The sequence below is a fragment of the Nelumbo nucifera genome, chromosome 3 (assembly GCF_055504915.1).
Source record: "Nelumbo nucifera cultivar China Antique chromosome 3, China Antique-T2T, whole genome shotgun sequence".
In the NCBI taxonomy this organism is placed as follows: domain Eukaryota; kingdom Viridiplantae; phylum Streptophyta; class Magnoliopsida; order Proteales; family Nelumbonaceae; genus Nelumbo; species Nelumbo nucifera.
In genome coordinates this window covers 17,592,773-17,617,519 of record NC_142651.1, presented here as the reverse complement: position 1 = coordinate 17,617,519, position 24,747 = coordinate 17,592,773, and the positions used below count along the sequence as shown (strand labels likewise).

The 24,747-nt window shown below is 37.1% G+C and overlaps 2 protein-coding genes across 4 annotated transcripts; both read left to right on the top strand.

The window, feature by feature from the left end:
- The first annotated feature begins 2,041 nt into the window (after positions 1–2,041).
- LOC104599261 (exocyst complex component EXO70E2-like) lies at positions 2,042–5,441 on the top strand. Of its 2 annotated transcripts, none has more exons than XM_088900803.1 (2): positions 2,042–2,181; positions 3,260–5,441. In XM_088900803.1, the coding sequence occupies exon 2, from the start codon at positions 3,343–3,345 to the stop codon at positions 5,206–5,208; it is 1,866 nt and encodes a 621-aa protein (XP_088756929.1). In that variant the 5' UTR covers positions 2,042–2,181; positions 3,260–3,342; the 3' UTR covers positions 5,209–5,441. The 2 variants fall into 2 exon arrangements, with proteins under 2 accessions (XP_088756929.1, XP_010260034.1); XM_010261732.3 differs by having other exon boundaries at positions 3,220–5,441.
- A 9,693-nt stretch (positions 5,442–15,134) lies between these two features.
- Positions 15,135–24,668, top strand: MGT3 (magnesium transporter 3). Of its 2 annotated transcripts, XM_088901026.1 has the most exons (8): positions 15,227–15,483; positions 15,574–15,667; positions 16,383–17,033; positions 18,399–18,469; positions 23,476–23,604; positions 23,698–24,042; positions 24,257–24,304; positions 24,378–24,668. In XM_088901026.1, the coding sequence occupies exons 3-8, from the start codon at positions 16,592–16,594 to the stop codon at positions 24,606–24,608; spliced, it is 1,266 nt and encodes a 421-aa protein (XP_088757152.1). In that variant the 5' UTR covers positions 15,227–15,483; positions 15,574–15,667; positions 16,383–16,591; the 3' UTR covers positions 24,609–24,668. The 2 variants fall into 2 exon arrangements, with proteins under 2 accessions (XP_010260014.1, XP_088757152.1); XM_010261712.3 differs by having other exon boundaries at positions 15,135–15,667.
- Positions 24,669–24,747: the final 79 nt, after the last annotated feature.

Sequence of the window (24,747 nt, the reverse complement as noted above, 5' to 3'; positions counted from 1 at the left end):
AATGGATGGCCCATTCCAAATATAAAAAATAATTAAAATAAAAAATGACTAAAAATCATTGTCTAGGTCAAATGGATCAATAGTTCAATTGTTCGGATTAACATGTCATTAACCAAGTCAATATTTTTTGACTAAAAAACGGATTAAGAGTAAAACGAAACCAGTTGCATGAATGAATTTTGGGCCAAACGGTCCAACCATCCAAGTCAATGCCGATTCAAAAGCATTGATTTGAAAGAAAAGGCAAAGGTAGGAAAGCATATACAACATCTTTTCTTTTAAACCAAAAATATATAACCTAATATCAAAACCCAAATTTATCAACCCATTTGCTTTAGTATGACTTATAAATAGCAGAAAAGGTGTCCACATGTTTTCCAATTGCCACACGTCCCTTCCACATAGGTCAGTTGTTCCCACATCGAGAAAATGTCTCTTTTCTAAGCACCCCATCAGGTATACTTTGGAAATCAGCACTTCCAAGGAAAAGTGTCCAATATATGGTGGACCATGGTGAATATTTGGGTTAGGACACTTGTCACAAGACCCCTCCCAAAAAAGATTTCTGAATTGACCATTACAGTCATCCACTGACTCAACACCCTATACTGGGCTGGAGGAATCTTGACCAACATTTCCTGATATTAAATTCTTTAGTGCTTTCCATATTAATTCTATTTCCTCATAGGGTCATGAGACAGATTGATGCTTTTACCTTGATAATAGAGTGGGCTGTATATCTCCGGTATTCAATCAAACAAAGGATTTCAACATTGGCAAGAATTCACTTTGGTGTTCTTTCCTTCTGATCCAAACCCTAGAAAAATCAAAATCAACATTTTCATACAAACATTGGCAAGGGTGGGTGGGAGAGAATCCCCTCAGATTTCAAGATCATTTCACAATCAACACACATCAAACTGTTGGGTTTCAAAGGTCAACAATATTTGCTGAAATTGAAACGGCATCTCTCTTTGACAGATGTGTCCATCCAGTGTTGGAATTTAAAGATTTCGTGGTTTATAAGTTTTCCAAACCAGGGTTATAGATGGTTGAATTTTTGGCAAGGCCAAAAAAAATCGTTCACTAGGGATGCAAATGGATTGAATGGGATTTGAATTAGCGTAAATTTATCCAATCTAATGATACAAAACCTAAATCCAATTCGAGATCTTATGGGATCACACAAATGACAATTTAAATCCAAACCATGTCGGATATCCGAATATGATCTTATCCCATTTAATTTATAAAAATTTTAATAAATTATTAAAAGAAAAAATACATAACAGTTTATATAAAAAATAAATATTTTTCAATTATTTTCATCATATATATTAACATATACATGTTTTTTTATAAAAAATTATAAACATATATATATATATAATATTTATAAATAGATTATTATAAATATAATATATGCATATATTTATAAATATAATAATATATATTTATATATAATATATAAAAAATATGTGACATATTAAAATATACATAAATCCATCAAAAACCAAACACCAAACTGAATCGATCAATTCGATTAATCGCATTTTTCGAGAGAGAGAGAGACTCTTCACATGAGGGGGCTTTACTTGATTACTTCTGTAGTTCTGTATCATCAGAAATGGATAATGGATGTTTTTGGCAGGTCATGGGCCATGGCCCATCGTGTGATGGATGCCCTGTAGAACAGCAGCATCTGTTCCTAGAACAGAAGATTCCATATTTCCACCTACTAAACTTCTCTCATGTACAGCTGTACTCTGACAGTCTGACGTTGGGCTGGAGACCGGAGAGAAACCCATTTCCGGAGCCCAGCCCAAAGGATGCAATGTACGTCACGTCGTACGATAAAGAGTGACTTTTTTCTGAAAATCTGTATATGTAATAAGGATATTTTAGTAAATATACACACGACGAAAGAATCTCATGAAAAGGCGATTTCTATTAAAAAGAAGGGGCGAATAAGGAAAATGGCAATTTCGTTATTTGTGTCACAAAATGGGGAACGTTTCGGAAACCGAAAGTGTCCGTCAAGACCAGTAAGTCAAAATTCATGATGGAGATGAGAAAGAAGCGGACGCAGAAATATCCAAAAGTAGTTGGAGGGGATCGGCCATGGAAGTTGCTTAGAAAAGCTTCGCATAATTTCCCGGAAGGAAGTAGAAGCAGCCTCAGGTTCAGCTCAATCTCTCTCTAATCCTATATTCTTAAGATTTTAGCTTCTTCCTTTTTTACTCTTTGATGTCTGTTTGCTGAACCCGACCATCAACGTCCAGAAACCCTAGTACAGTTTTTTTCCCATTCCGTAAAACATGGTCTTGATTGCGGAAATCTAGGGACTCGTTTGTGTCATCGAGATCTTGTATTTTTCACAGAATCTGATCGATAAACGCCAAGTACACCTAAACCCTTCTGTCTCCTGGTCTCTACTTTGTGTCAGTTATTTTCTAGTTCGGAATTGAGCTAGAGGTCTGTGTTTGAGTAGGTTCGCAAGTTAAATTTCTTCATCTGATAGTTCGTTTCTTAGGTTCAGTATGTTTGGCATGGTGCAGACTGTCTAATTGGGTGTATATAGAAGGCAACCGTCATTTTTTTTTCTGTAATTTGTGATTCATGGATGATGGAATCTCATCCAGTTAATTTTTTATCAAATCGATCACAAACTTATTCGGGTATATACAAAAAGCCTAGAAAAATTGGTCCTTTCATGCATCGAAAACCAATTGAGTATATATTTCTTTCAAATTCTCTGATCCTTTCGTGAGCTTATAATAGTAGCTTAGAGAAGGCTGGTATTGCTACTGGCTTCTTGGTTCCAAAATCCCCATGTCTCTCTCAGCCCCTTTCTCTAATCTGTTGTTACAATTTTCAGGGATTTGAGATTGGGGGGAGGATCTTAAAAGCTTTCTGCTGCTGTTCCCAGTTTGAGTAGTATGGATTGACAATCTTTTACATCCTTCCTGTTACTAATCCGTGTCAATTTGCAATCTCTTTTCCAGGCCACCTTCATTTTTCCTATTGTATTTCCATTTTCATTCTAGTTTATGGAATAGGGAATTCTTTGTACTGTCTCTGCCATACCAGCAAGTGCTTTGGTCATAGAAGTGTTTCAGGTTTTGGCCAAACTTGTAGGTCTTGTTCCTCTTTCTTTTCTTTTCTGTTTTTTGGGAAATTTGGTTTCTAGTTTGAGTTTTGTGTCTCTTGCTGCTGTAGTCAGTTTATGATATGGCAGAATGCAAATCTTTGATCCCAGCCATAGAAGGAGAAGAGCATGTGATAGCTGCAGCGCAACACATAGTAAGGGCATTAGGAACAAGCAAGAACTTGACAGATGGCATGAGAAAAATCCTGACAGATCTTGACACCCAGTTGTCCAGCATGACTGTGCTTACTTCAAGCAAGAAGGGGGAAATAAGAGAGATTGAAGAACGCCTCAATTCTTTTCAGGAGAAGATCACAAGATGGGAATCTGATCAATCTATGATATGGGAAACGAGCCCAGAGGAAGCGTCTGAGTATCTAAAGGCCGTTGATGAAGTAAGAAGTTTAGCAGAAAGCTTAGGAAGCATGCCTTCAAATGAGGATGCAGAAGTTAACAAGATCTTATGTCAGGCCCACAGTGTCCTTCAGATGGCAATGGTGAGGCTCGAGGATGAATTTGTCCATATTCTTGTTTACAACAGGCAACCCTTTGAACCTGAACATATGTCCTTCCGCTCTTGTGAGGAAGATATTGTGGATGAGGAATCAACCATCTCAGTTGAGGACGACCCAGGTGAGGATTCCCTTCGAAGAGATAGTTGTAGCAAAGGTGCAGAAGAATTCATCATAGATTTGGTCCATCCAGATGTAATTCCTGACCTCAAGTGCATTGCAAATGCAATGTTCATGTCAAATTTTGATCAAGAATGTTGCCAGGCTTATATTAGCATTCGCAAAGAGGCCTTGGATGAGTGCTTATTCATTCTTGAAGTGGAGAAACTGAGCATCGAGGACGTGTTGAAGATGGAATGGAGTGGTTTGAATTGTGATATCAAGAAGTGGATCCGTGCTTTGAAGATATTCTTCCGAGTGTATCTTGCCAGTGAGAGACGGCTCTGTGACCAGATCTTTGGTGAGTTTGGATCAGTTAGTCCAACTTGTTTTGTGGAGGCATCAAAGGCTTCAATTATGCAGCTCTTGAATTTTGGTGAAGCTATAGCAATTGGATCTCGCCAGCCAGAAAAGTTGTTTCGGCTACTTGACATGTATGAAGTGTTGGCAGAACTTCTCCCAGATGTAGATGCTTTGTTCTCGGATTGCACTGGTTCTTGTGTTGAATTTGAATGCCGTGAGGTCCTAAAGAGATTGGGTGATTCTATTAGGGGAACTTTTATGGAATTTGAAAATGCTGTTGGATCAAACACATCCACGAATCCATTTGCTGGAGGAGGGATCCATCCTATGACCAGGTATGTCATGAATTATATCAAGACCTTGACTGATTACAGTGATACTCTTAATTTGGTCCTTGATGACAATGATGGGTTGGATCTAGCATCATCGTTGCACAGTGCAATTCCAGTTATAGAAGAGGAGAAAGAGGCTGAAAGCTCTTCTTACAGTGCCTCTCCAATGGCTCACCATCTTCAATCTGTCACTTCAATTCTGGAAACCAATCTTGATGGTAAATCCAAGTTGTATAAGGATGTATCTTTGCAACACTTCTTCTTAATGAACAACATCTGTTACATGGTTCAAAAGGTTAAGGACTCTGAACTTGGGACCTTTTTTGGGGACAACTGGGTCAGACAGCACAATTGGAAATTCCGGCAGCATGCAATGAACTATGAGAGAGCTGCATGGAGTTCTGTACTCTCTTTACTCAAAGATGAGGGGATCTGTAATCCAGGTTCAAGCTCTGTCTCGAAAACACTTCTCAAAGAGAGGTTTAGGAACTTCAATCTCGCATTCGAGGAGGTTTACAAGAACCAGACGGGGTGGGTGATCCCAGATCCCCAGCTTCGAGATGATTTACGGATCTCGTTATCACTGAAAGTGATCCAGGCATACAGAACATTCATGGGAAGACATGCCAGTCATCTGGATGGTGGGCGACAAAGTGACAAGTATATCAAGTACAGTGCAGATGATCTGCAGAATTACCTCTTGGATCTCTTTGAGGGTTCACCAAGATCATTGCACAACCCACGCAGGAAGTAAAACCTGTTAATGTTGATTTTTTGCATTTCCTTTTCTTGTACCTGTATGATTAGATTTTTCTTAGTGTTCATGTCCAATAAATAACCTGGACATGAGTTTGTTGTTTTTTTATATATATTTTTCATCATCATACAAGTTCATAGACTCTCGTGAAAAATATGGTCGTTGTAAAATTCCTTTGTACTTTTCTTTTTGCAATGTATAAATTGGGGATATAGGCATTATTTATTTAAGCCTGCTTTTTTGTCCATTGGATGAGATAACTCTGTGCCTTTACGTAGCAAATGTTCAAGTTGTGCCTTCTCTTATAGATTCTCTAATTCTTACCTTCAAAACATGATTGATGAAATTCTTAGTTTTGAGCAAGGTTTTTAAAACCGACCCGGAGAATGAACCGGTCAGGGGTCCAGTTCCCGTGTCGAGCGGTCCTGTTCTGACAAAAAAATAAAAATTTTTAAGTCAGAACCATTCAAACGGTTAACCACCTGGGTCAGTGGTTTGCTGACCAAAATCAGCGGTTTTTGTGAAAAATCCGGTTTTCTGGAAAAACGGAACCGGTCACCTCCTGGTTTTTTCAGTCCGATCGTTCGGTCCAGTCTGGTTTTGAAAACCATGGTTTTGAGCTTAACCAGGAGTCAAGAAGATAAATAGAATAAAAAGGACCCATTAAGGGAACAAGAGCTTAAGCTATATGTCCAATTCTTCTCTTCCCCAAGTTGACCAAGCAAAATCAAACCAAGAGACAGAATTGGTTGGTATTTACCAGACTTCAACCTGGGTTTTGATGAAAGTTCTTACGTTCCCGTTTACACTAAACAATGGGTCAATGACTGAACAGTCCATCCATCAAGTGGTAATATTTCTGAAATTGGACCATTGAACAGGCCCAAACAATGCTCCTAACGAACCTCGTATAATTATTAACCCTGATATAGAATTATAGATACATCTAAGAGAGAGAGAGAGAGAGAGTCCCCTTTCTGGTCACTCATTATTTAATTGTTATTATTATGGTGGGCTAGGACCAGTTAGCAGCTGACTGAAATGGTTGAACTCTGTGTCTCTTAGTGAATGAGCAATTGTGGTGGGCCATTTTTATTGTTTTGCTTGGTTGTTTGTTAGTGACTATTTCACACCATACCTAAACGTTTCTAATTTTTCCATTAAAAGACAAATCGTTAAGCAAATAAGCAATTCAGCCATTATCAAGCTTCCTCTTGTAAGTCCTTAATTAACCTTTTCTCCTTTCTTAATTCTACAACAAATTTGAAGGGGGTTAAATTTGGCTCAGTGCGTCAGCTTAGCGATGTAAATGTAACAGATGCAAAAAGAACATAGTCGGTTGCTGTCATTGCCTGCCTCAATCAGACAGATGAATAGGTCAATACACAAAATGATTCATGCATCATCCATAAATGTATGTGAGTCCGGGTGGGGGTTCTATTTCATTGTAGGCCTACAGAGAGTGACAAGTCAAGTGAAACCAACCGCCTATAAATTATGGGCTCATTTGGTTTGTGGTAATAGAGGTGTGAATTCTAATTATTTGGTTGGGTGGAATCAGAATCTCATTTCTATTATTGGTGGAATGACATTTCTCCATTTGAGGAAATTGGTTATTTCCTCCCCCGCTTTTAAGAATAAAATTCCGTTTCAGCTAATTTCAATTCTTGCCTGAACCAAACAGACTATAAGAATAGATTATTCTGATTTCGATTCCTATTTCAATTGCAAACCAACTGGACCTTATGTTTTACTAGGCTAATAAGTAATTACTTATCCTGAAAATAGAGTTATTTAATCTAATTCTTTTTAGTTGGATCGATAATTTGATATACATTTACTTGAAATCAGATCTGAAAGTATGATGGTTTATTTAATTAAATTCAAATATTGATTAATCTGATCCAACTATATATATATATATATATATATATATATAAAATGTTTTTTTATTGACATTTGTAAGTATATGTTGTTCACTATGACTGCGATGGCAATGAAGATATCAAACCAAAGCCACAGAAACACCCATGGCGACACACAAACCACTGAGGACCTGTGATAAGTTCAAAGTCACCATGAACCTGCAATGATCTCAAAACCATCATGAACCTGCAATGAGTTCGAAGCCACCACGAACCGGTAATGAACGAAAAATACTATCAACCAAAGTCGTTCATAATAAGACATCCAATAGGATTAAATAGGACATATCAGACATGTCTTGATGCCACCCACGCCATGTCAATATAGGAAACCTACAAAAGGAAGTAGCACACGTGTACTATGAAAACCCTCAAACGAAAGGAAACTTCATCCTGGAGAGATCTCATGAGACATGTGATGAACCCTTAGTAGTGTCCCCCTGACAAGTGACACCAAATCAAAGATCTCCTTTCCAAATAGGAGTCAAATCCTTTTGACTCCTTCCCTTCAGGGCCTCGAGATCACTCCTTATAAAAGGAGGCATGAACCATAATTAACACACGACTGTGTCGATAGAAATTTGTAGCTTATCCTTACTCCTAGCCTTCATTCGTCCTTCAAAGAGACCACCACACTTAGCCTTACCACACCACTTATAACACTTTTTAGAATTTTATTAGATTTAATATTTTATTTTAGATCTCACTAGAAGAGACCCATGTGATGCACATCTTGGTGTTGGTGTTAAAAAGATGCATATGTTACATTTAGTTTCTTAATTGAATTGGTTGTGGGTGCGCTTAAACAACCCCATATTTAAGTTTATATTTTTTTTTAATTCATAAAAAACACAAATTTCTAAAAGAATTATAAAGAAACGTGAGGAGTTTGATATGGACAACTGCATTTTAAAATACAGTATAAATTTTATATAGATTTATTGATATTTTAATCAAATTGGATATATATACAGAGCACACATCCGATTTGGGTATACCCTACCTCGGTATTTTTATTTGGCTTGGAAAGTAGATTAGGGTGCATACTATCCACTTTTTTTTTATGATTAAATTTGAATTAGAAAACAACATGTGCTTAGAAGAAAAGAAAAAGAATGTAGTAGGCAGACATAGGTTAAGGCTCACAATATAAAATATGGGAGGGAAGCGTGCTTATGTATGTATGTATATCATGTTGTTTCACACTCATCTCACATGACCACAAATGAAAACTAATTCAGTTTCTCACTGAAAATAAAAAAGTGGCTTCCAAGACAATTATATTGATGTAGGTTTCATTCTAGGCAGGACATAGGAGTGCAAGTTGGGCATCTCTGATTTGAATATTTATCCCAACTAGGGTGCAAGTCAGGTCAAGTTGGGGTCAGGTTGAAGTTAACCTTACTACACCTCGACCTGAGGTTCTAAACGAGTTCAAATCTACCTCCACAGAATGCGCTCCAAAAATGTCTCACAGTATATCCCAATTGTGTATTTGAAACATCTTCTAATGATAAGTATAGAAATTGTTCTCAATGCATGTTGAAGTGTGCATGTGGGACGTTTTTAGGGCATATTCTGTGGGGGGCAGATGTGAACTCGTTCTAAACTCCCTACCCTAACCTTAACTCAACCCAACTTTCAAATTAACCTAGTCAATCCTAACCCTAACCCTAACCTAACCTAAAATTCCTCAACCCTAATCCAACCCAACCTACATTTAACTTCAACCTGACCTTTCTACAATCTTCTCAAAATTTCATTGATCTGCGGCTAAGAGACCTACGTTGAACTTTTATGACCATATACTAATCATATTTTTATCAGTATTACGGTTAGAGTCTAGTATGAATTATAATAGATCTTTTATTTAGAATCTAAAATCATGAAACTAGTAATAATAAAACTTAAAACTTATAGAATGAAAACTCGGCAACTTATCATTAAGAAGATTAGGGCTTAAGAGTTAAAACAATTTGATATGATTGTATGTAATGGGAGTTTAATACATGTGTGGAGAGTTGGGTTTGGGTTGGGTTGTACTGTAGTCTTGTAGAGGTGGTCAACCCTAACCCAACCCGAAGTAAAATTGGATTGGCAAAATTCAACCCTAACCCTAACAAACAACAAGCTCAACCTTCCTAAGGAATTTTATAAAATATATTAAGAAATTTTGCTCAACTTTCTGTTTGTATCTTATTTATTGTCAAATCAAGCATAGCTTAAATGTTTCAAAACTTGCCAAGTGTAAAATTGACAGTTCAATGACGTTCACGCAATGCATGGTGAGGTATAGGGCTAATTAGGGGTGTAAATGGATCGAATTCGAATCAGATCAGGCAATATCCGAATTCGAATCCAATTAGAAAATTCGATTCGATATTCGACAAATATTGAAAATGAATATCCGAATTCAAATCCGATTAAATATTCGAATATTTGATTCGATTAATTAATTATTTTATATAATTAATAAATATATAAAACAAATATTTTATTGATATAAGATATATAAATATATAAATTATTTATATAACTTAATTATTATATATAAATTATATAAAATATTTTATATATTATATATAAGAATTAAATAATTGACCAAATTTAGATATTTATCAAATTGAATCAGGTTATATCCGAATTCAAATCCAATTAACTATTCAAGAATTTGACCAATTAAATATTTGAATTATCTGAATTTGATTCAATTATATCAAATATCAAATTCAAAATCAGATTTTTAAATAGCGTTGACACGCCTAGAGCTAATGTTGACTGGGACACTTAAGACGAGACGAGGAGAATCCTCTACTTATGAATAGCTTGATTGGGACGCAACATCCCCGCTGAGTAGCTGACTTGACTACTAAAACTGACGATAAAGTTTTAAGATTTAACTTTATAAAAGTGGTCAGATTTCTTTCATACTTTTTTTTCTTTTTTATTTCTCAGGAACAAAATAGGACCGAGTATGAGAGAAATGACTAGAGCGGGTTTATGGGTCCTTATTGTGAAACCCAGAAATTTCAGTTTTAATGGTTTCTTTGAGTTATGTTTCTCAAAATGAAGTCAGGGATTTAATTAAATCACCAACCCCAGTATCTTTGGACAGTGGTTACTGGTTACAACTACAAGCTCGTGGACTGGGTAAGGCATTCAATTAAAGGCCATGGAACAAATGGGTCCTTTAATGGGCCCTATCCGGACTAAAAGGAACCTTAAGTGTTAAATATGGCCCATGAATTAAACTGTATCACATCAGTATTTTATTTTAAGAAATATTCAGGCATTGGGGAGAAATATGAATTTGACGTTTTCCCATATGCCCTACGCATATAAATTAAAGCATCTCGATTTTTTAGTATTTATTTGATAAATAATAAAATCGAGTAGTGATTTCATATACTAAACACCAATGCTTATGCAATGCTGATGTGGTAGCGTTTTTTCAATAAATATCACAAAACCAAACATATATTCAATGGGCATTTAAATCACTCAATGCAGAAGTGTTATTCTTCTACACGGGGTACCCTTTGTTAACACTAGTTGATCGGCAAGAGAGAAAGGTGAGAGAGCTGAGAGGACATAAGTGGATTAAACTGTTTTCAGTTTAATGGGCCTGGGCCTGGGCCAGTTTGAGAGGACTTCAGTTTTGATTGAATTGTTTTCACTGAATGACTTTGAATAGACTACGAAAACAAGTTTCATGGGAAAGTCAACTTCTTGGCTAAATGAAATCGCATATTTGGGTTTCCAAGTTTTTCACCAAACATAACTTCTAGGCTCTTGGAGTGAGGCCCATCTTGCAAAACAAGAAACTGTTGCATAAAAGCTCTCCCACACAAGAATTATCATCATCATCATCATATTATGGGGTCGGCTGCATGTAAGGGTGTCAATGGACTGATTTTGGATCAGACCCTGTCCAGTCCAAAATCAATTTGGACGGATTGGATGGACCAATCAACTAGTGTTAAACCAATCCAATCCAATCCAAAATATTTATTAGATTGGATTGGACCTGGTCCATCTGTAATAAATTTATATTGAATTCAGTTGAATTAAGCCAATATCTGATCCATTGATCTAAGATAAGAATATAGGTGTCAATGGACCAGGTTTGGGTTGAAAGCAATCTAAATTAAAATGAATTTGAACATATTGAACGGTCTAGACATTAAATTGAACCAGTCCAAAATATTCATTGAATTGGATTGGACCTGATCATTTGTAGTAGACTCATTTTAGATTGGATCAGATTGGACCAAATCCAATCCAATTGACACCCGTAGCTGCATGAATCCTGTTTCGTCATTTCATTCTATTCGGTCTTATATCAGTCATTAAAGCCATAAAGCACAAAAAATGCAGTCAATTTATGATATCAAGACAAGAGATTGAGCCTAATTTGGCCACTCAATTAGCTGACCCGAGCTAAGAGCCTAAGACATTGTAAGAATGGAGTTTGGATAGGGGATTAGGAATGGCAACAGGGCGGGGCGGGGACGGGGAGCCTCTCTCCATCCCTGTCCCCGCGAAAATCCTTATCCCCGTCCCCATCTTATCCCCATCCCCATCCCCATAGGAATCCATTCCCTGTGATTCTTTATAATGCTAATCATTTTGTTTTTGTTTCTTATTTTATTTAAAAAATAAAAATAAAATAATTAACATTTACAATCGAATTAGAAAATATTCAACCATATTTTTAAAAATACTAATATATAGATGTATGTTTACATATTTACATATATAACGTATGTATACATATATATTAGTGGGGATCCCACAAAGCGAGGATCGGGGTCCCCGCGGGGTGGGGAGTGCTCTCTCCGCCCCGCTAACAAGGATGAAAATTTTCTTATTCCTGTCCCTACGGGGAAAATCATCCTCATTCTTGCCTCATTCGAAACGGATCTCCACGGAAATCAAAGAAATGAAAAAAATTGCCATCCCTATAAGGGATTGAAGGGCAATGGAAATGGAGGTGAAGATAGGTGAGTTGACATGACAAACTAACAAGCAAGAGACTTTATCGAAAATTTTGTAAGAAATGTGTGTCGTGGACGTGTCAGCAAACAATTAATATTGCACGTGGCAGCTTAAATAAAAGTGGGCCCAAAGGGCATTGCGTGTCTAACCAGATTACCTTTCTCTCATTACAACCCAATTTCAGCCCAGCCCAGCCCAACATAAAACCCATTTATTATGGTAATTTTTAGGGAAAATTACCGTTAGGTAATAGGGTACCCTATATATTTTGGAGATAGGGATACTTGGATGCCTAATTTTGAAGTATTACCTTCAACTTTTAAAAATCAATACTCAAAACTAACTTAAACCAAGCTGTTCATATACTAGCCTACACCACATGTAAAGGTCGGATGGTTATAAAATATTGATTGGTGTACAGTACTGAATTTATTGAATTGGTTTGGGAGAATAATCAAATTCTAGTGCAAGATCAGTCTAGTAAAATTCGAAAAAAAAAATAGGTTGTGTTTGGAAACAATGTAAATAAGTGTGAATACAAATATGTAGATTGTAAAACGGTTTATATAAATTGTAAAATTGGATTACTTTTGCAGTGGCAAATTTATCTTCTTACCAAACAGACTTTTAGCTGTAATGGATGCAAACATGAATTTTAATAAAGCATATGTTCTTTTTTTTTTATCAAAAATCCACTTGAATGTAAATTTACTTCTTTTTTATTGATATATTTTTATATCTTATTATTAATGTAAATATGCATTGGTCTGTCATTTGTCAATGCATAAATGTAATATTATCAAACACAGACAAAAATGAATCAGAGTGCAAATTTACCTTGAACCGGGATTTACACTTCGTTTGCATCGTTTCCAAACACAAACTTAGTAAAACTGTGTCATATTAAAACATCTTAAAAGCTAATTATGATGAAAGGTTGTTGTTTTGTAAGTATCTCGTTGGAGTAAGTTAGTCAATAGGATAATTGATCCTTGCATTCTTATGTCGTTATAGGCCATATTATAAGTGAATTTTTATTTTAAAGTATAAGTTAGTTAGATAATTGATACTTTCCTAGATGATGGATAAATTGCTTACCCACTCATATACCTGTTCATGGGCCGGGTGGCCCGACGGCTTGGCCCTCGGACGGGCTTCAACAAGCTTTTTGGCCCGTGGGCTTAACCTCGGGCCAAAAAGCCCAGCCCACATAAAATTCGAGCCGGGCTCGGGCTTTGACAAAATAGCCCGACCCGGCCCAACCTATAGTTAAACCTAAGTAAAAACCCTATGTGATGTCCATTTGAATAAATTTTTTGATTTAAGAAGGTTGTTGATTCACTTGTAGGCCCATTGTTCATTTAAATAGGGGAAAAAAACATCTGAATTAAAATAGATAATGTCCATTTGAATAGGGAAAATTTTGAATTTTTTTATTAGGTCGGGCTTTGGGCCCAAGTTGTAGGCCCGTTGGTCGGGCCGGACTCAGGCTCGGGCCTAACATTTTTCTGTTAATAAAGAGTAAAAGCCCGGCCTGGCCCATGAATAGGTCTACCCACTCATGGTGATAAAATCAATCATGTTGTAATTATTAAGGTCTTGTTTGGCATCAATCTTTTAGAAAAATGATGGATTTTGAGAATTTCGATCCTGAGAATCATGATCGTCTTGTTTGGTAGGAATATCGAAACCGACCAAAGGAATGAGGAAAATAGGTGAGAGAATGAGGGAAGTGGGCCGTTGCAAGTTCGGCGATGACAGAGGTTGTCAAAACTGGGAAGAAGACAACTCTACGCAAATTGGGGCCTTTTCATGAAGTTATGTGTTTGTTGTAGCACATTTTACTGAAGTGCCCTCTCTCATGTGGCTTCCTGTCGCTCGTGTTCGTTATTTAGAGATTAGCATGGCGAGAATTGGGTAGAGTGAGAATCGTGTTTTCTGATAAGTGAACTTTTTCACTTCTTAGAATCTCGTTTTTTCATCCCGTTTCGAATGAGATTCAGTCATTAGGTTACACCAAACGTGATTCTCATTCTAAGAATCACCAGAATTGATAGAATCACTCCCAATGAGTGATGCCAAACGGGGCCTAAAAGGGGGATTTTGGGTAGAAAAATACTCAAAATAGGATCATTCTTTCATTGAATTGGAAAAGTTTGAACCATTCAGAGTCAACACTTGATTGTTAACCTATGTTTGGTTGCAGTGCAAATCTATTTGCACTAGCATAAATGCATGGGAGTACAAATGTAAAAAATGCAAATTCTTGTTTAATTTTGTATTGGATTTTACTCTATTCTATTTCATATCTTAATTTATTTCTTTTGTACTGCAATCAAATAAAATAAGCTAAAATTTGAAACAAAAATAGGTCAGAATTTACACTCAAATCATTTGTACTACCATGGTTTTGTATGAATGCACGTTTATTTGCATTGCAATCAAACACAGCCTTAACAATGAAAATTCGTGAGGAGTCTTGATGGATGAACGCTCTTGCTGTTCCAGTATCATGTCTTTCCGGTAGTAAGTATAGATTTTCCCATACAGAAAACACCCTTTCAATGGTGAGGCTTTACAATCGGGTCTTGTAGGACGAGCTTTCATCATCGAATGAGCCATGTTGGGCCATCGACAGACAGTTATGATGCAGAAATCAAAGCCCTAATCCAAAGGCTAAAAGCAGCCAAACAGATGGGAATATCAAAGTTAAAGATTCACTATGACTCTTTGCAGCTGATCAAGTTTTTGCAAGCTAGAAGCCAATCAATAAAGTGGATCGAACATCTACATAGATCTCAATTAACAAAGCTCCTATCCACTTTTGAGAAACTTGATTTTGTACATATAACAAGGTAGTTAAACCTATCTAGCATGCAAAGGGAGGTTAACCCAGCACTATCTACCAATGTACAGTTATCTATGCCTTTTGGTCCAACTGCAAACTGCCAAATGTCAATACCCATTAGCAATGCCGAGAAGGGGATACCACCACCAGAGCCCACAGCTCACAGCCACAGCCCACAGGTATGTCCCGTGAGAGCGTTCTCGTCTGAGCTATATCACCCTGGACTCTAACCCCGAGCTGTAATTCTGTCGACCCCAGTGACTCGGTGATGACATTTTCATCCTATCAGTCAGACAGTCAAATACAAACGAGTAAGAGGATGCTTTTCGCAGAGGCCCATGGTAATTGGTATCCTTTTTTATCCTATTTACTTTTGCTGTGGGACTTTCTGTGGCGGAAAAAGGGCAATCTCGTCACATGAAAATGCCGTACTATGTTTCCCGTTTCTGATTACTCCGCCATGATAGGAAGCTAGGAAGAAGAAGAAGAAGCAGAAGAAGGGTATATCATAAATCTCTCACGTTTCAGTTTCAGGTGGAAAAACGCCTTGAGAAATTCTCTAATGGTGGTGACTGAATCTAATATCTTTAGGGTGTTGTCTTTTTTCACTGGTTAACGAAGAGACTCATCAACTCCTACAACCAAGATCTCACCTTTCTCTCATCGGAAGCTGTTAATTAATGAGGTATATTTGCCCATCTAGTTTGGGCACCTTTGGAGTTTTTATTCCTACTCAGAATGGTCTCTTGGTCGTTTCCTGATTTCTTTCTGTCAAATCTTTTCCTTGTAATTTTTCTTTTTCCTCAGAGTTTATGTACCTAGTTTTTGTTATTGCTCCTTGAAGGTCAACGGTATTATATGTATTCTTGTTTGATGCACTGTTGAAGCTGCAACTGATGAGCTTAGTGATTTAGCTGTTGGACCATCTGCCTTTTTTTAACCTTTGATGTGTATACAGTTTGGGTTCCATCATCCATGTTGACGTAGGTGTTGAATGTGGGATAATAAATACAGTACATCCATTTTGGGGATAACGTAACCACAAATCCCATTGGTTCTTTAAGGATATTTCAGAGTAAATCGGGGTTCTGGGTATTAATTCTCACACTTTCATATCAAAATTTTTATTAAGCTTTTAATCCCTTGTGGGCATTAATCCATAAATCATTGAAATCATCCAAATCATGCACTTGATGCACAATTGCTATGTAATCCATGCGTATTTCCTTGTAAAAATCATTTGGATAAATACAGAGCTTGAATTTGGTGATTTTAGGGCCAAGATTGTTGAGGTATATACTATATAGTGAGGTTATTGAGGGAAAATAGTTTAAGGTACCTTCAAGTTAGTTTAAGAGGGTTTTATAATCCTTTTTCTTGCTATGTTCTTTAATTTGCAGGGCTTATGACTTCTCTAATGCAAGAAGAGCATGCGCAAAATTACTATAACAAGACCCATAAATTCAAATAAATTATTTGTAATGTGTGTACTTGAAGAAGCCTGCAGGTTACACAAGGCAGAATTTCAATTCACATCATTTTGTACCTAGGTGGACTTCCATCTGCCGGGAAGTTCTACAGTCATACTAAAAGAAGACAGATAATCCCAATGGAAGAATTACCGGCATCATTTCTTCATAAGGATATTCCTCTACCGGTCTCTTCTCATAATGCTGCTAGACTTAACACAGATGGGTCTGTGAATTCTTTCTCCAAGGGATTTGGTTTGTCAGGTCTGAAGAAGAGAGGTCATGGAAGTCGTTCATGGATAAGGATTGATCGTAATGGGAACTCAAAGATTTTGGATCTTGATAAAACCACGATAATGAGACGTTGTTCACTTCCTGGCAGAGATCTTCGGCTTTTGGATCCTTTGTTCATATATCCTTCTACAATATTAGGCCGGGAAAAGGCAATTGTTGTCAGTCTCGAGCAGATTAGATGTATAATCACAGCTGATGAGGTTATTCTGATGAATTCCTTAGATGGTTGTGTTGTGCAATATGAATCAGAACTTTGCAAGCGACTTCAGATAAGCAAAGATCAAATTGGTAATTTCCCACTGTTCTCTAATAATTCCAGTCCTTTTCCCTTACATAGTTTAGGTGAGCTTTCATTATTGAGAAAGCTTCACTGATTTAAAAATGCATTTATAGATGCAAGCATGGCATGATCACCTACCAGATTAATGCTTATTTAAGTTTCACTAGGCAACTACCCCAATAAATGGATGTATGAGGGAAGAATAAAAATTTATCTATGACAGTTACCTTTGGTTTTAAGTTCTATACATATTTTGAATTTCTTTAAATATATATTGCTTGATGAAATGGTTAAATCTCGGGATGACAAGTTTGAGAGTGCATGTTCAAATCTAAGATCGGCTGCTTTGTGGAAAAAAATGTCAAAAGTTAGGTCAGTATCCAGTCCAACCTGCCAAAGACCCCATATAGCTGGATGACCTGCCTAATAAAAAGAAAATGAAGATGTAAACAGAAACTGGCAATACAACATGAAGTAAAAAATGCATCAAGCCACCAATGAATTATCATTGCATCTATATTATCCCTTCTCTTCGGTAAATAAACAATCAACAATGATTAGTCTCATCCTCTTGGTTCAAAATTATTGAATTATATATGATACTAAGACTAGTGACTGACATTAATCTTATAAAATCCCTTTTTTTCTGATAATGAATCTTAGAAGATGATATCAGTAAATGGTTTACATTTTCCTGATTCCTAAGTATCTAGACCAGAATCATCTGCCAAAGAGTGTGCTCTTTCTTTCTTCCCAAAGAAAAATCAATTTCCATGAAAGCACTCAGCTCTTGCATCCAATGGCTTATAGATTTATTTTGTGCAAGGCAGGGAAACTTTCCAATAGACAATGTAGGTCAAGATTCAAGAGTATCTGATGGTCTTGGGCTTGTCCTTGAGCTCTATCCTGTTATTTTTCCTATACAGGTTACAGTCTCCTGAATTCCTTGGTTGAGTTATCTTACACGGTTTTCTATAGCTTGCATTTATGCTGGTTGTAACCTTCTTTGTAGAATCTAGACTAACATCTTATTTACTACTAAGTTTTTACATTTCACTTAGTACTGAAGATCTTTCGACTTTCTAAAATAGTAGTCATCCTAGAAATTATCTGTAACTCATTTTAAGGAATACAGACCTAATCTCGTTTTTAATGTCACCTTATGACTTGTGACCACCTTTTACTTGGTTAAATTTTGGAAATTTTATTTGAATTTGGACATTAAGAAAACTTAGTTATTTCCATCTTTTGTGATTTTGTGGTATATGAAAGTGATTGCTCTCATTAGTTTGAACATTATAGTTTTTGTAGCTCATTCTTATTATAAATGGACAATGTTTGAGAAGCTTACATATTGTGTTGATTCGATTCAGATGATCTGCCTTTCGAATTCAGGGCACTGGAGCTAGCTTTGGAATTAACATGCATGTCTCTTGATGCTCAGGTATATATGCAACAGTCATAGCCCCAGTCACCTATTGTGGTGTTTAGTAGCAGATATTTTCTTTGGGCATATTTTGTACCATTTTTTCCTAAAAAATACTTAACTGCTGAGGTACTTGTTATCAACTTAAAAGAGCTCATTGATCCAAAATGAGAGACATGTTTTTCAGAGCATAGAATTCAATCAGTTAGGTGATAAAAAAGAGGGTAAGTAGAGGGTTTGGGCATGTGCATAGAAGACCATTTACTGCACCAATAAGGAGAGATCTGATGCAAGTTGATTGATTTAGAAGGCTAGAAGCTAGAAGAAGACAATAAATAAGTTCTCTTTCACTGCAGAAATCTGATCAAGACACATCCGCTCTACTCATGTTTTCATGCTTTATGATATGAATTATAAGATTCTCCAAAACATGGGTAGTGTAGCCATATTTTGATTGGCCTGTGGATGGAGATCCTGCAGAATTGCTCAGCAAAAGCAACACTGAAAGGGACATGAGTTGAGGTAGTGAAAAGGATCTGAGGATTCATGATTTGACAGAGGATGTGGACCTTGATAAAGTGAAATCAGAAACAAGATCCATGTATCTTAACCTATATGATTGAGATAAGGTTTTGTTGAGTTCTTTAAGGACCCTGATATAATTCCTTTATGATTATAACTCATCAGAGGATGACAATTTTTTCCTTTAAGAAGATACACATGGTTAAAGAAAGAAATGAAAAACCAGTGCAATTACCTACCGATTCTTTTCTTTTTTCTTTTTTTTTTTCCTTTTCTTGTATTCAATTCTAAACAAACCAGCAGCACAAGGAGATGAGATAGAGATCGGAGATGGAATCTGAAAAGAGAGTTAGACGAAGTCATTTTAAGAGAAGAAATTTCTTGGAGACAGAAATCTAGATGTAAGTGGATTAAGGAAGGAGATGAGAACACTAAATTTTTTCATGACCTAGCCAATGGAAGGAGAAGGAAAAACCTAGTGTCCAAACTGGAAGTGGATGGAATAGTCTTTGATACCCAAGAGAGGATAGCCAATTGTTTTGTTGACCATTTCAAATCCATTTTGAGGAGACCCCTAAGACCTAGTGTGGAGTTGGACGGTGTGATCTGGCAGAGGCTTCCAAAAGAGAGTAGAAGCTAGCTGGAAAGGAATTTTGAGGAGAAAGAAATTAGAAAAGCCGTTTTTTCCATGAAGAAAGAGGCCAAGCATCCAAAGGACTTTAGACCTATCAATTTGGTGACTAGTCACAAGATTGTGGCTAAGGTCTTATCTTTGAGGATAAAAAAGGTACTTCCTTGTCTTATCAGCCAAGTGCAATGAGCTTTTGTTCAAGGGAGACAAATTGTAGATCAAATTCTAATAGCAAATGAATGTGTGGAGGAGATGAAGAGATTGGGGCGTCAAGGTTATGCTTATAAACTAGATCTTGAAAAGGCCTATGACTTAGTGGATTGGGGATTCTTATCACTCGTGCTTAGGAAGTATGGGTTTGGGGATAAATGGTGCAAATGGATAAACGATTGCCTTTCTTCCAATTGCCATTATTCCATCATAGTCAACGGGGTAGTTATTGATTTTTTCCCAACTAGTAGGGATCTGAGACAAGGTGATCTCATGTCACATTTCCTTTTCACTTTAGTCGCCGATGCTTTTAGTAGACTCCTCTCAGAAGCGGATAGAGCCGGATCTCTAAGAAGGTAGAGAATAGGTAGAGATAGAGTTTTAGTAACCCATCTCCAATTTGGAGATGACATAATGATCTTTTGTGAAGGTTGTGATTTGATGGAGGTAAGGAATCTGAAGGATTTAATAATTCACTTTGAGAGGGTCTCAAATTTGAAGGTAAATTTTGAGAAGAGTTGTGTTGTGGGAGTTCATTTGAACAGTGTTCTTTAATAATTCACTTGCTCTCAGTGGCCTCTATCCTACCTAGGACTTCTATTAGGTGCAAATCCAAAGGAAAGTAGATGTTGGAACCCGATGGCAGAAAAAATTCGAAAAAAGATTGGTAGCTTGGAAGAAAAACTATATTTTTGTGGGAGGTAGAGTCAACTTTAGCCAACTTGCCTTTATACTTGTTGTTAGTCTTTAGAATTCCTAAAAGGGAGGCAAAGAGGTTGGAAACACTAATGAGGGATTTCTTATGGGAACCTGGAGAAGAGAAAAAAGATCACTTGATTAGGTGGGAGGTGGTGAGTCAGAGCAAAAAAGGAGGCCTAGGCTTAGGGAATGTGGTGAGTAAGAATGAGGCTCTTTTAGGTAAGTGGCTTTGGAGGTGGCCCCTGGAGAGGGAGAGGTTGTGGCATGAAGTAGTGAAAAGTATCAATGGTTGTTCTGAATCAGGTTGGGATGCGGGGGTATCCCGAAGGGCTTTGCTCACAACACCTTGGAAGGCTATCTCTGGCATTGAAACTCCATTCTTTTTCGGGAAGATACTTGGGTGAGCACTCAACTCCTAAAAGACCGTTTCCCTTCTCTCTATTCCATCTCCCTCTTTAAAAAGAAACCCATTTCATGGTTCCTTCTCCCCCCGGTTTGCCCTTTGACTTTAAACTGGGATTTTGGGTTTCGAAGAGGGTTAAGGGATGAAGAATTTCTTTGTGTTTTAGAGCTATTGTTGCTTCTAGATTCGGTGTGTTTGGACCCCACTAACCCGGATAAAAGAATCTAGGCCCTAACCCCTGTTGGCTCCTTCACTTGTGCATCTTTCTTTAAAACCCTTTGCTCTAACCCCTCCTTTCAGGTCTTCCCTATTAAAGAGGTTTGGTCAAGGCCAATACCCCCCAAAATAGCAGTGTTCTGTTGGGAAGCCTATTATGGTAAGATCAATACTATGGAAAACTTGCAAAAGAAGAAACCTTTTATGTGATGTCCCCAAATTGGTGCTTTATGTGTAAAGTGAAGGGTGAGGACTGTAACCATTTGTTGATACTGTGCTCCTTTGCTGCCAATATTTGGAACTGGGTTGTTTCCCTATTTGGGTGCAGGTGGAACTTGCCCTCTGAAGTAAAGCTGCTGTTCACTTCGGCTGCTTTTGGGAGATTGACAAAAAAGAGGGAAGCTAATGTGGAAATGTATCAAAGCTGCTACCTTGTGGATTTTATGGGAGGAGAGAAATGCTATAATATTTCAAGAAAAGGAAAGAAGTCTTGCTGAAATCAAGGAATGCATATTGACAAGGACAATCTCATGGTTAAAATCTTCACATTTGTTGGCAGATTTCTCCTTTGATGACTTAAGGAGAAACTAGGCAGTAGTGGCTTCTACAGTCTCCACCAAGAACAAATCACAAGTTGAATGGGAACCCCCACCGGATGGAGTGGTAAAATTGAATTTTGATGGCAGCTGCCAAGGTAACCCAGGGCCATTCGGAATTGGTGGGATTCTGAGAGACAAAGACAGCAATATGTTGTCTCTATTTTCAGGACCAGTGGGTGAAGGTGATTCTGTAAGGGCAGAGTTACTAGCAGCGGTACAAGGTATATAGATGGCTAGTCAATTTGGAGTGAACAATTTGTTAGTAGAAGGGGATTCCAAGCATGGTTCAAAGTATCGATACGATACGCCCGATACGGGGCGTATTGTATCGTATCTTTTGAAAAAGATACGGTCCGAAACGCTTGTTTCCAGGTGTTTCGGACCCCAATTTTTTTTAATAATAAAAAGCATGCTAAAAGCTTCCCAAAAAACCAAAATGTGAAAAAAAAGACAAAAAAAAAAGTTTCGGCCGTTTCTAAGTACCGATACGATATGACCGAAACTTGTATCGTATCAATACTTTGAACCTTGATTCCAAGGTAGTAGTGGGCTGGCTGAATAGCCCAGATACAGCTTGTTGGGGCTACAGGGATCTGTTAAAGAAAGTTAAATGGATGACAAGAAATATGACTGTCAAGTTTTAGTGGGTCAGCAGATCAGCAAATGCAATGGCTGATTCTCTGGCCAAGCAAGAGGTGTCAAGGGGAGATCTGTTTTGGGCTACTTTGTAATTTGTGTTTCAGGCTTGGGCATGTTTATGTGCATATGATTCAGTCCTCGGGGGAGGTAACATCTCGTGCCTCCTCCTAGGCTGATTGTATTTTCGTTATTTGAATTAATAAAGTTATTCTCATTTATCAAAAAAAAATTGCTCAACTTTGTTTAAGCGACAGCTGTGAGTAGAAATACTTGCTTCTGAAACTAGGGATTCATGTTGCACTATTATGGACATTGTATAGCAATAGACTAAAAGGACCATTACCCAATGTTAGCCCTCTCTATCCAGGTTCTTGGGAGGGGGTGGACTACTGGACATGGACTTAACTGTTGGCATTTTTGGCCCTCGCTATCCACATTTTCATGCTTGTCAGCCCAAGTTATACGGTTTCACCATTGCATTAAGCAATAACCCTCTTTTATGGCAGTAGATTCTTTTTCTTTTTTTTGATAATTAGATTCCTTTTATTAAAAAAACGTGCATTGTATGTGACACTCATTTTGGGAAGACTGGTCATGGACCTACTGTTGCCATTTTTGCACAAAGCAACCAATCTCAGACTCAAACACACGTTTTCATGCTTGTCAGCCCAAGCTTTTACCATTGAACCAAGCAATAACCCGATTTTATGGCAGTAGATTCTTTTTATTTATTTTGATAAGTATTCCTTTTATTAAAAGAAAAAGTGCAATGCATGTGAAACTCATTTTGACTTCCCTTGTTGATTCAAATATTGCTTATTAGCTTGCTCAGTTTTAGTCATTGTATTTAATATAATAACTACATAGTTTTAATGCACATATTCTTGTTGTGTTTTTCCAAATCCTATGAAATAATCAGTCGTCCTAGTTTAGTCTCTCTGAACCTTTGTTTTTTTCCTAGTTATATGTTTGCATTGAAATGTCTTTTTTCTTGAGCCATTGTAACTGAACTGGAACTTGCGTTTGATTTTACATAAATCAAAGACCATGAACTTCCCTGCAGCCCTTAATTGTATGTACCTCCATCACTTTGATTGTGTAACAGGTAAGAGAATTGGAAATGGAGGTATATCCAGTTCTAGATGAACTGGTATCATCTGTTAGCACTCTAAATCTTGAACGTGTTCGTAGACTCAAAGGCCATCTCCTTGCATTGACTCGTCGAGTTCAGAAGGTGCAGTAACCAAATCCAACATAACCTCCCAGTATCATGTTTTTCAACTACAATTTGCCTTTTGATATTTTAGCTTTTAGAGTGGCTTTCCAGGTCCGTGATGAAATTGAACAACTCATGGATGATGATGGGGACATGGCTGAGATGTATCTGACAGAGAAAAAAGAGAGAATGGAGGCTTACTCCTCATCTGAGCAATATTTCCAGAATAACGTCTTAGTTGGCGCTGGGATGATGTCAAAATCTGCACCAGTTTCACCTGTTGACTCATCCAGTGGGGCTCATAGACTGGAGAGAGCTCTGAGCAGTATCTTAAGCTCAAGCAAACATGGAAGCTTATTGGGTTCATCTAATAATGGAGAAAGTATTGTAGAGCTTGAAATGCTGCTTGAAGCATATTTCGTTGTTATAGACAATACCCTGAATAAACTTTTATCGGTAAGAGACAGTGCTCCACTTTATAATGTAATATAACTCCACCTTTTTCCTTGTTAGATAGCTCTTACAGTTGTTAATATGCCTCTTTCAGTAACTATTGCATGAAAATATGCCTCAAAACCGTATTTCTTGAACAAATCAATAGGGATACTAGGATTTCACTATTGATGATAGCAAAATATAATTAATTTTTTTCCTTTTTCTTGTGTTATAGCTCAAAGAATACGTTGATGACACTGAAGACTTCATCAACATTAAACTGGTAAGGACAATCCCCTTTAAAGAAGAGCTACAATGGCATCAAAGAAAACTAATCTACTTCCCATGTTAAACAGGGCAATGTTCAGAACCAGCTGATACAATTCGAGTTGCTTCTCACAGCAGCTACCTTTGTGACTACAATTTTTGCAGTTGTCACAGGAATATTTGGAATGAACTTTAAACCTACAATTTTTGATTATCCATCTGCCTTCAATTGGGTCCTGATTTTAACTGGAGTTGCCACTGGGATTATATACTTTTCTTTCTTGTTGTATTTCAAGCACAAGAGAGTATTTCCTTTATGAAAGTGTAGAACCAATATACCACATGAAAATAAATAACAAGATTCTTCAGTGCAATCTCATATTTTCTTGCTGACATTTCTGCATGATGGATTTCACTAATGAAGTGTTACAATGATACAATGAGGTCATCCTCATGTCA